We start from the raw sequence: 12,134 nt of genomic DNA, 5'->3' as shown, positions 1-12,134 counted from the left end.
ACTATTCGTTGGTAAAAGAGAAGTCCAAGAGTTGGCGGTGGGTGGTGAAGACGAACTGCCCTCCCTCTAGCCTTACACAGCTAACTTATAGATGCTAGCAAAGGTAGTTCTTGTTTAGCTTTGCGCAAAATTCATAACAAACAAACAATTAATTTGAATAATCGTCATACTTATGAACTTTAATGACAAATCCATTACCTAGCATAGCAAACAACTAACACATTAAAGCTAAATCTTGAACATCTTAGGAAATATTTTACGTGAGTATATATATAGAATATCGCCACTTATAAGAAGGTTGAGCTGCTATAAGATCTCTTCAAAAATGTATGTAACACTTATATCTTTTATGAGCCAGCTATAAACTACATATATTAGTTTTATAACCCGGTGTCTATAATGTCCTCGAAGCATGTCATCTGTCTTCCAAAACCCAACCTCAATCAACTGATATACAAGGAGATGCATTGACGTAGTTGTCATGGAGCTCTGTCTAGCCATCGCCTATAAGATGCTCTTTCTTCATGTCAAAGCAGTGACAACAACTTGCAAATTGTCACTTATAAAAACACTTTTTGTCAAGTTGTCAAAATTCTGAAAGCAAGCATTCTTCTCATTTTCAAGGAAGAGACAAATATAAATACAAATACAAATATAAATATAAATTTTCTTGAGAAATACTGATATTATTACTGTTTATTTTGTGAAGAGATTTTTTTTCTTTGCTTTTCTACACGATAAAACTCTTGGCAACTTGCTAAACTGCTGATTGTATAGACATTTTAATCGATAGAAATCAATATGTGTGCAGTAAATATAAAATTCCAATAATTGTTTAATAGCTTGATTTGTCTTCCACTATCACTTCAAAGATCAAATAAAACAATCAGAATAGCATGGCATACGTGTGAGAAAACTTTTTCTGTATATTGAATATCGTATTACTAAGCTATGTTCTAGCTTCTCTCACTTATGAAGTGCGGTATCTTCTAGTCCCCTGTTAAATTTAACAAAATGGTGAAGGAAACTCGAAAGCCGAATTTCATTCGGTATACGAAGCAAAGTAAAACAATAATAAACAAATCTGTTTAAGTAAATATGTATGTTTACCTTTTATAAATCACTGCACACGCAAACACATGTAGTGTATCATCGGTTTTGTTTTTCTAAAATTCACGCAAAGCTACAGGCTAGCTGTTCTTAATTATTTTACTGACAGGCTACAAAGAAAGCAGCTTGTAAACTAAAACAAATTCCAGTTCTCGAGCTACTCTATTAGAATAGTGTTGTTTGGTCGTTATTCTTATGATGTACCGAAAGATGCGAAGTACCATTTTACACAATTGGATACAAACCGTGTTCCTCAGATCCACAATCTGACATTTGTTAAAATCAATTAGTTAGTTAGCTTGTTATCAAGCAAAGGAGCGTTAGAGACAACGTTTTTTCTAACTTACCACTGGTATCGCGACCCAAATTTTAGAGTTATAAGCCCTCATGGTTACAGCTTAGCCGTCGGGAGTATATAAATTAGTTCCCTAGAGGTAGGAATGTAAATGCTTACTTCCATATTCAATATTTACTTAAGAATCCAGCTTTTCTTCCTCTTTCATTTTTATCGGCAAAATATCCGAATTTTCAAATACGGAAGAAGTCTGCAGTTTATTAACCTGTAAATATCACCACTATAAGCTATAAACGTCTAATATACATCTTGAAACGACGCGTCAACTTTAAGAAAAATATTGTAAAAAATGATGGCAAAAAAACAATACACTTTGAACTAGACAAAGACATTCTGAGTCCTTGATCATACAAATAACACTGAAATCTTAAGGTTTCCTTCTCTTCCTCTTTTCCAATCAATCAAAGTCTGTTTCTATGATCAGTAATTCACTAAGTAGACCCAACCTAATCAAATGACCTGGGATCACATATTCAGCTGATTATCTGAGGAAGATCGGTTATAGAGTCCTTCCTTTTTCTATTTATTACCTGTCGCTAATAATCAAAACTGATACTTATTGTTTAAGATGTTTAGCGGCTATTCTGGTATAAGGTACTAAATAGCTGTCTAAAACAAGTTGCAGCTAAATCTATGAATGTTAAGATAAGTTATTAAAGTCGATACAGATTAACTAAACTTTATATCTGATGATCATTTACATATAGATGTGAAACAGATATTATTCTGTGGATATACTTTCATTCTAATTAGAATATTTTATAAAGATTTGTTTAACCTTTCCTTCTCTAGATTTTAAATTTAATTAAAAACTATTTCCATTTTATATTAAAATAAAGGATATTTGTTAACAATATCATAGAGGTTTTATTACTACTGTTATTCAAGTATTAAAAACATTATAAGAAATAATTAAATCATACATTATCTTTATTAATCCTTACAAAATATTAAAAAAGCAATTTTGTTTTTTTTTTATATCTGGATTAGTATGCATTGACATATTATTGAATCTTTCTTGGTGGGCCAGTCCTGAATATATTGAGCGCTATTTGATTTAATCAATTATCATATTATTTTAGGACTGAGAAACTACACATCATTCTCTGTTCTTTAAATCTCGAGTATTGTATTGTTTTGAAAAATATAATGTTTTTCAGTTTAGTTTCCAGTTTTCAATATTTCCTCACACTAAAACCAATATCTAAACTTGCAATGACAAAGACTGAAATTATAATAAAAAGATAACATTTTAGGAATTATTTCTATAGTTCGTAGATTAATATTTATTTTATCAAAAACATCATTTATGTTTTACTAATTCGCTTGTCTTGTTTGCTGACCTTTTTATTGCCATCAGTATTGAGGTAAACAGTTTAACTTTATATTTGTAACAGGAGATGCTATCTTTCAACAACTTAACATACTCACAACCATGTTAAATAATACATGAATAAACTTAATCGAACACTTCAATACATTTGATTATATTTTGAAATAAAATAGTATTGCACATAATACAAATCATTTGTGTTTTTAGGTGTTATAATTTATCTCGGACGAGCCTCCAGTTTATTATGATAAGTATAACGATTTTAAACAACTTGAACCTGAGTTAACTTTTAATTTGCTGATGTTATTAAGCTCAAAACTACACAAAGAACTGTTTGTCACTATTAGAAACCTGATTTCTAGTAGTATATTTCGCTGAAATGCCACTGTGCCAAAAGGGGGTCTTTGCTTTAAAACTGAATATAAAAGTTAATTAAATATCGAAATGTATCATATTTTTGATATTTACCAAAAAGATTTATATACAAAGTCGTTTTTCTTGATACAAATATATTTTAATACACACACAATAATATAATTTATAATAACAATTATTACAAATAATGAATAACGTATTTATATAAATTATAAGTTTTACTAACTTTGAAAACAATATTAAGCATTCTATCTGGCCTGGAACTGATAATTCACGATGAGCGAATTAATTTCAAGTCGATATCGGTACAATTCACTCAACTGCTAGCTCGCTATTTCTCACTCATCACACGCGAGTTTTTCACATTCGAAGCTATACAATGTATTCGTAGAAATACTAACTTCCGATAGTAATTCATTGAAGTTAAAAGGTTCATAATGTTCCAAATCTATAAACGTTCCTGATCGAATATTTATAGTTTCGCCATTAATAAGAGTTATAGCTTCCGATGTTTATATTATACCGACTGTAACAAACCAAGAACTTATACTGTCTCACGGCGCGTCGGTTTATAAACGTAAAGGCAAGGTTCTAAAAATTTTAGTTCGTTCAACAACAAGCTAGTGATTTCGTGAAACATTTATTGTTGATTCTTACACTCGTAAAGCTTATACAACTTTAGCGAATAGGTGGAAATTTCGCAATAAAGATTTAACAATATAAGTTACATGCATTTCTAAATATAAATTTAACTTACACAAACGTCGATATTATAGTAAATAAATATGATAGTAAATCTTTTAAAGAGTATTTCCTTATTTTCAGAAAATTGTTTGTTAATTGTCCTGAAGTTTAAGTATGTGTGTGCATTACAAGGAGGGTAGTCAACATTTGGTTTGAATGACAGGCAGTATGGTACAGCTGACAGATTCTTCCATCCTCTGGTTAACAGTTGAAAATTATAAGGCATTGCTGTCTCATTGTGATCTTTCTCTTAAACAATATAATAAGACAAATTATTTTAATAGAATTAACATAATATTAATCTCCCTGTATTTGAATGTTTATTTTTTAATTAATGTCTTATTTAGTTACAAATGATAAGCTTTCTTTTGTTTTCATGATATTTTTCTCTTTACAAATAATCAAATGAACACAATCTGTAAATAGGATTTACAGCATATAATAATCTCCATAGCAGAAAGAACAGGACATAACTGTAGTGCTTGAACCATGCAAATTCTCCACTTTGTAATACGGAACTGGAAAAATAACAGTTTTAAACTCCAACGTTCGTTATATATATAAATAAACTGATAGACAGTGTATCCCCACCACAATGTGGGTCCTTTATTCGCAGTCACCTCGAAAACCTAGGACTTATTTTATAATCCCACGTTTAGCTTGTACCCGAAGATCCTTTTCTTGAAAATGTGCAGCGTATTTAAAAAAAAAAAAAAACTTTTCTAAATTTCATGTTAATTTGTTTTGGTTTATGGCTTGAGAATTGTATGGTTATAATATATATATCGCATGATGTTGAATATTCCTCAGTTACGAAACATACCATTTAGCAGGTTTTAAGAGCGCCTTTTACTTAGCCTACAAGCAAAGTGTAGTTATATTTTACTAAGTTTAACATTAATATACATGAAGTCAAACCAGCTGTTAAACGAAAAGTATGACTGGAGAAAAACCTGAACCTACTCTATTTAAGGTTAAATATTTCGAACCAAATTGATTTAACTCCATACACTCAGATTTTGTTTGACGCAGTAAAGTGAGTTATAAATCATTGAAACGTTTCGTTGTGCAAATGTCAAATTTGAAAAATAAATATCATAAGTTTAAGTGCTTATGTCAGCGTCGCCCTTAAAACCAAGAGTAAATACACAAAAGTGTCATTAGGATTGGTTCTCTGTTAATTGTAAGTTTACACAGTGTATTGATGTACATTCTTTATCGCTTTCCTTTATATTCAACTTTAAAATATTTTACATTTGTAAAATGTCGTTAATTTTACATTTTATTTAATTATATTTATCTTCTTTTCCGTAGCCTCTAACTAGCACAGTCTGCGGACTTATAACGCTAAAAACCGAGTTTCGACAGGCAGAGCATAAATAGCCCATTGTGTTGTTTTGTTCTTAATTACATATAAATCTTCTCCACAATGAAATTATTAGGAATATAATAAACATATAAAAATATTCAAACTGCATTATTTAATTTTATATTTTACAGAGAGCAACACTAGGGCTATCTGAGGTAGCCGTACCTAATTTAGCAGTGTAAGACTACAGAAAAGATAGGTAATCCTCAACACCAACTGCCAACGCGTGGGCTACTCTCTTAGCAGCGAATGGTAGAATTAACATTCACATTATAACGCCTCCACCGCTGAAAGAGCGAGCGTACTTGGCGTGAAGGAGATTCGAACTCGCGACCCTCAGATTATGAGTCGAGCGTCTTACACAACCTGGTTATGCAGGACCGTCAAACTATCTATAAAGTACAACAATAGTTTTTCATATAGCAGATGTTAATAACTCTTCTTTTTATTATTCATTATTCAAGAGCTAATTTATTGTTATAAAGCATATGAAGGTTTTCTAAACAAACAGTTTTTGTTCACTTAGTGTATTATTAAAGTCTTATGAGGTTCATACATTAATACTTTCGGAACACCCCCATCAGTTGTGCGTTTCACTTATAATTATCATTTATTTCTTTAATAATAATAATGATTATAAAAGTACCTATTTAATTCAAGCCACTATTTGCATATAAACCTACAGACACGACAATTACTTGTAGTTAATTAAATATAATACAAGATGAAATTATACGCAGAATCTCGTAATCAGATACTTTGTATGATAACGAAAATGAATGATTTAGAAAGATAAAAACCTTATGGTTACAATAACGTTATTAATAATAAGTATTTTTTGTTGTATAGCGAAGATTTTGAGATATAAATATTGTGTTCATCCTTTACAGACTTTGATTTCATTATTCAAACTTTATATACGTACTTGTCTTCTATTTGCTTGTTTTTCATCTCATAAATTAAGGATTAATTACAAAATGAAAAGATTCATTTCCTTTAACTCCATTCTACTTAGAGACTAGTAACTAAAAAAAAAATTTCTTTAATATTAAAATAGACTTCTGTTGTGAAGCACTAATTTCTCCTTAAAATGTATAAATTAAAACCCATACACACTTGTGATAAAAGTCCAGAGGCACGCGATACTTGAATTTAAAGGAAATGTTTGCGTTTTTTTTCTTAAATTTATTAAATGAATAAGTTTTAACATTCATAATAAAATAAGTGAGCATACCAATACGCATGCAAATTGGGAGACTTCAAACATGTTAAATAAATTTACATATGTGTTTATACGACTGTTTGTAAGTAATTAAACTCAAAGTTACACAATGGGATATCTCTGCTCTGCCCATCACGGGTATCGAAACGCGGTTTCTAGCGGTGTAAATCCGCAGACATGCCACTGTGTCACTTGAGGGCGTGTTTATGCGAAATTCCAAATTTGCTTACTCTTTCTGATGCTGTCGCACAACTTTAAGCAAGAAATAAATTTGATCAAGTACAGAGACGTTCAATGAAACATATTGTGACAGTAAAGATTAATCTAAAGTTACAGCTAGTTATTTCAATAAATAATTTATCTTTATTAAATCAAACTTTCTCCACACTCGTCTCCTACTTGTACAACGGTAAATCTTCGAATTTACGACGCTAAAATCAGGAGTTTAATTCCCCTCCGTGGACACAGGAGCTAGGTCCGGCATTGCCATCTGATTAAGGCACTCGACTCGTAATCTGCTGGTCGTGGGTTCGAATCCCCGTCACACAAAACATGCTCGTCCTTTCTGCGGGAGAGGCGTTATAATGTGACGGTCAATCCCACTATTCGTTAGTAAAAGAGTAGCGCAAGAGTTGGAGGTGGGTGGTGATGACTAGCTGCCTTCCCTCTAGTCTTACACCGCTAAAGTAGGGACGGCTATCGCAGATAGCCCTCGTTTAGCTTTGCGCAAAATTCTAAACAAACAAACCAATCTTCACACTCAGAAAATTGAAAAGATATTGTTCTTCGAGAACTTAAATGTGAGTCTTCTTTGTGATAAATATTGGTATTTGATAATGTTATGAGAAGTCTACTAATTGGAACACATTGTTCTTTCTACAGTTTTAACATGTAAGTTATACAGGTCATATTAAAGAACAAAACACATTATTGCCTATCCTTCTATTATACTACCCTGGCAATGCTATTGTTTTCTTTACTTTCGACGCATCTCTATCACAAACTACGTCTTTAAGGAATTGATCATAAAATGCACAATTCTCGCGCTCACCTACGAAGCTGTCTTCTCCTCATTCCGTCTACTTCACCTCTTTATGCGTTAAAACCAAAGTTATCACGCGCTGCTATAAAGGTCATTTGTCATCTCTAAAGAGAACTATTATCTTTCTCGGTTTCTTTTCTTTTATGTCTTATGTTCAATATTATATGCGAGTTTAGCTGATGTGGGATCTTTCTGTGTAATGAAATCATTTGGAGAGACTAAGATAACCGAAAAATTTTATTTTTGCATTTTCTTGTCTCCCTTTTCAGATAATATTTATATGTTATTCGAGAGATAACCAACATACAAAGCTAAACTTATAGTTTTATGTATATGGTAAATTAGAATGCTAGAAGAAAAAAAAGATGTTTTGGTTTTTCTCAATAGCATTAATTACAAAGTAAACATTAAAATATGCCCGGCATGGCCAGGTGGGTCAAGGCATTCGACTCGTAATCTAAGGGTCGCGGGTTCGAATTCTCGTTGCACCAAATATGCTCACCCTTTCAGCTGTGAGGATGTTATAATATCAATCCAACTATTCGTTTGTAAAAGAGTAGCCCAAGAGTTGGCGGTGGGTGGTAATGACTAGCTGCCTTCCCTCTAGCTTTGCACTGCTAAATTAGGGACGGCTTGCGCAGATAGCCATCGTATAGCTTTGCGCGAAATTCAAAAGCATAACAAACAAACATTAACATTACCAATTCTCAACATTTCCGCAACTGTAGCTGTAATGACAATTTATAAGTCGTAATACCAAACTAGTATAATCAATTGTGTTGAGGCTGTTTTATAATAATGTACAATAACAATAAAATTGTAGCACTTTTAGTGTTTTAGCGTCGTATGTCTTTATTCTACGAATCTATATTCTAACCACAAGGTACATGTGATACTTTATACATTCGAAAAATTCCAGAAGTAATAAATAAATAGCAAAAATGTTATAGATATAACAAATTTAAGAACAAATTGAAATAACAGTTATACTTTTTAACTATTCGGAGCACTTAGGTTATTTTTCACTGTTGCTTAAAAACTACAAATCCACACATATTTCCAAACAATTAACTTTAGTATTTTATATTTCTTTCTTTGTTTATTATTGAAACTATCCAAACTTCGCAAGTTAACGTAGGAGTTTGTTCTCATTCAAAGATTATCTTTCTTGTCAGAAACAGTTTCTTTCATTTCTATAACTTAGTTATTTAAGTTACCTTGTTATGTTATAGAATGAAAACACCATTATGATCAGGGTTCAACAATAAAAATACAATTTATTCATAATAACAACACTTAGTAATATAGTCTTTGTTTGTTTTGGAATTTCGCACAAAGCTACTCGAGGGCTATCTGTACTATCCGTCCCTAATTTAGCAGTGTAAGACTAGAGGGAAGGCAGCTAGTCATCACCACCCACCGCCAACTCTTGGGCTACTCTTTTACCAACGAAAAGTTGGATTGACCGTCACATTATAACGCCCCCACGGCTGGGAGGGCGAGCATGTTTGGCGCGATCCCGCGACTTTCAGATTACGAAACGCACGCCTTAACGCGCTAGGCCATGCTAGGCCTAGTAATATAGTCAACACAGTTGATAAACCAACGCCTGGCCGGCACTTTGCACCAATATTAATAAATAATTTATCATAAATATCAATAAATCAGTAATAATGGAATCAGGGGAAAAATCTAGTTCCCAACAAAACATACAGTAAATACAATATTCAAATAATATTATTTTATATCAACATGGAGTGACAAACAGCAGAAACTGTACCCTTCAATAACTATATCTTGATACTCTCTCTTTGTGAAGCTTCTGGCAGGGTATTTAATCATTGAGTAAGTCACGATAGTACAACTCATGCGATCATAAATTTACCTGTTCTACTCTTCTGGTACATTAAAAGTAACTGTACATCACCGCTATTGAAGCTGATGTCAGATTCGTCATACACACACATATATATATATTTACTCAAAATACAAATGATAATGTGTACAAGATGAGTTTGCATCATTACGCAACTAAAAATCCATAGCTGAACTAAACAACAGAAGAAAATATTAAATGAGCAATAAACACAATCATAATAATTAAAAAACGTAGAATTTGGTATCTCACAATCTCTGACGTAGTTTAAGAGAAATGATATGTTTCCATGTTGTTGTTTTTATCTATGAATTTTACAATAGTTGCCATTCAAAATACGCTCTAAGGCATTCTGACTTGTCAATTAAAATAAGCTTCTACTTTCTATAGTACTTTAACTTGTGATTAGTTGAATGTATACTACCTTTTACACGCTTAAGGCCTAAGTTTATTTTAATGATCAATGACTATCACACTACATCTCTTTCTGTTTATCGGGAAGGTAATCTGTGTTATAGCTTAAACAGTTAAAAGGAACCTAGCATTAATACTTACTGTAAAACAAACATAAAACCCCAAGACGAGGCATACTTACTGAACGCGAATGATATTAGAATTAATGATTCAGAGGATATAATTAAATTAGTAATTATCAACTAACCGCTTATATGATATCCTAACATGCTCTAACTGAAAAGAGCCCATGAAGAAGTAATATGTACTCTTATTTACTCTTACAAATTGTGAAGAGTTGAAAGCTTTTGCTAATTACCGTATTTATGTACGGTTAAACAGTTCAGTTTTGTTTCATAAACGATCATACTCAGCATTTGTTCTATCTGGCCTCACCGATTACACATACAGTATTGCCCTTAATTAACGCCTCCGGGGGCGTTGTAGACTGCAAAAGGGAGTTTCTCATTAAAGACTAATTGGGTTATATGAAGGGCCATATTTTAAACCAAACATAAGTACAGTGTCGTATTTTGATAAACGATGTTACAGTGTTTACGTAGTTATATTTTGTGTTTTTTTTTACATGTGATTTATTTCAATGATAATAAGCGTGTGTTTTTTGTTTGTTTGTTTTTTTTCAAATCAAAATTACCGTAAAAAAGTAAATTACAGTAGAGTATTATCTGTTATGTTATTACTGCTGTCACACAAGATAAACCTTATAAAATCCGGGAGTGTGATAATTAGAGGGGAATTATTTAGGGAAATACTTTATATATTTTGATTGTCTGAAGTATATTCAAAACATATCCTAAAAATATTACTGGTTGTTACATTTTGTAACTATATTTTCATTTTAACTACAACTAGATATTTACTGAAGGTTTTTTTCTAAAGTTTCATTATAGAAATTGAAAGTAGTGAATAATTTCTACTTTTTCATTTTAATTCTTGTAACGGTTTTTAAGACTTCTATATCTCAGTCTCTTGATATCAGACAAAATGTGTTTTCTTTAATTAGGCCCTCGAACTTACTTTACAAGTAAATGAAAACCATATAACTGTTTTTATTAAATTAGACGCAAGATTAAATGTTACACTTATTTGTTTATTTTTTTATTTTGAATAACAGAATCAGGAATCTTAGTAGTGAGTCTGAAAACATCAAATAATTTTGAATATAAAATATAAATACAGTTCTGATATATCAGTGAAATTTATAAACAATACTCATTATATTAGCCTAAGGCATACAAAAATATAGTATTATATAGTAAATGCCACTAAAACACTGTTTTTTTCCAGATGAAATCATAAAGCTCCTACTATAAATGATATGTTATTTATATTTTTGCTAGAATCTTAAGATAAGAATCAGAATAATGGTAATAGAAAATCCTAGTGGAAATATAATAATGACCATTCATACCAAACTCTTCCTTCGCTTTTAGGTGATTTCTTTGTTTCTTTCTTGGTACATAATTCGTCTAACTATATTTTTCAGATATGGCTATAACAGGTTGATAGATACTGACGTATCGATACTCAGAGATAGTGACAGAAATTGCTGGAAACACAATGAGTGCAAAATTATCTCCAACTGATCATTTTGGATCCAATAATACAGTAAAAATGGCTTAACGGTGGCGTTAACAGAAACAGCCTAAACAGTATATTATATTAATTCATATGAATCTCCAGTCACTTATTTTCAAAGTGTTTAACTCAAACTCCCTTAGTCATGAAGTCAGTGACGAAAACTTTCTATCTAAGTATAAAAAAAGATCGTAGCCTTCCAAACTCTAGATGGGTTTAATGTTTCCTTAGATTCATCACAAGGTCCCTACGAAAGAAGATTAATTAATGACCTAATGCGGGATTACAATGTGCTAGAAAGGCCAGTCGCTAATGAGTCAGATCCCCTTTTCCTGAGCTTCGGCCTTACATTGCAGCAGCTCATAGATGTGGTAAGTTATTTTTATTAAATATTTTTGAAATGAAGAGTAATATGTGAATACAAATACCAATTCCAATTTGATTAATTTGGGTGTTTTAGTTTACATTATATTGTTTACTGTTTAGTCTGAGTGCAGTAAAACTTTCTTACTCTAAAGGTGATGCGTCAGACATTTTAAACCTAACAGACACTAATTTCTAAAATAACCTAAGCCACTTGAATAAAAATAACTAGTTTTAAAAATGGATATAAGCAAGTAAAATACTTAATTATAAGCCTGATATGCCATATTAAA

The 12,134-nt window shown here is 31.5% G+C and overlaps 1 protein-coding gene across 3 annotated transcripts in view; it reads left to right on the top strand.

Moving 5' to 3' along the window:
* The window catches only part of LOC143249725 (neuronal acetylcholine receptor subunit alpha-7-like), a 128,658-nt gene that overhangs the window by 73,376 nt on the left and 43,148 nt on the right, over nucleotides 1-12,134 (top strand). For all 3 annotated transcript variants that reach the window (XM_076500042.1, XM_076500041.1, XM_076500043.1), the window contains exon 2: nucleotides 11,710-11,849. In XM_076500042.1, the coding sequence (XP_076356157.1) occupies nucleotides 11,710-11,849 (140 nt within the window). The remainder of the gene's footprint in view (nucleotides 1-11,709; nucleotides 11,850-12,134) is intronic.

This window comes from Tachypleus tridentatus, chromosome 4 (genome assembly GCF_004210375.1).
Source record: "Tachypleus tridentatus isolate NWPU-2018 chromosome 4, ASM421037v1, whole genome shotgun sequence".
NCBI classification, from domain to species: Eukaryota; Metazoa; Arthropoda; class Merostomata; order Xiphosura; family Limulidae; genus Tachypleus; species Tachypleus tridentatus.
The sequence above is the reverse complement of the archived record's forward strand: the minus strand, read 5'-3'. Positions and strand labels throughout refer to the sequence as shown.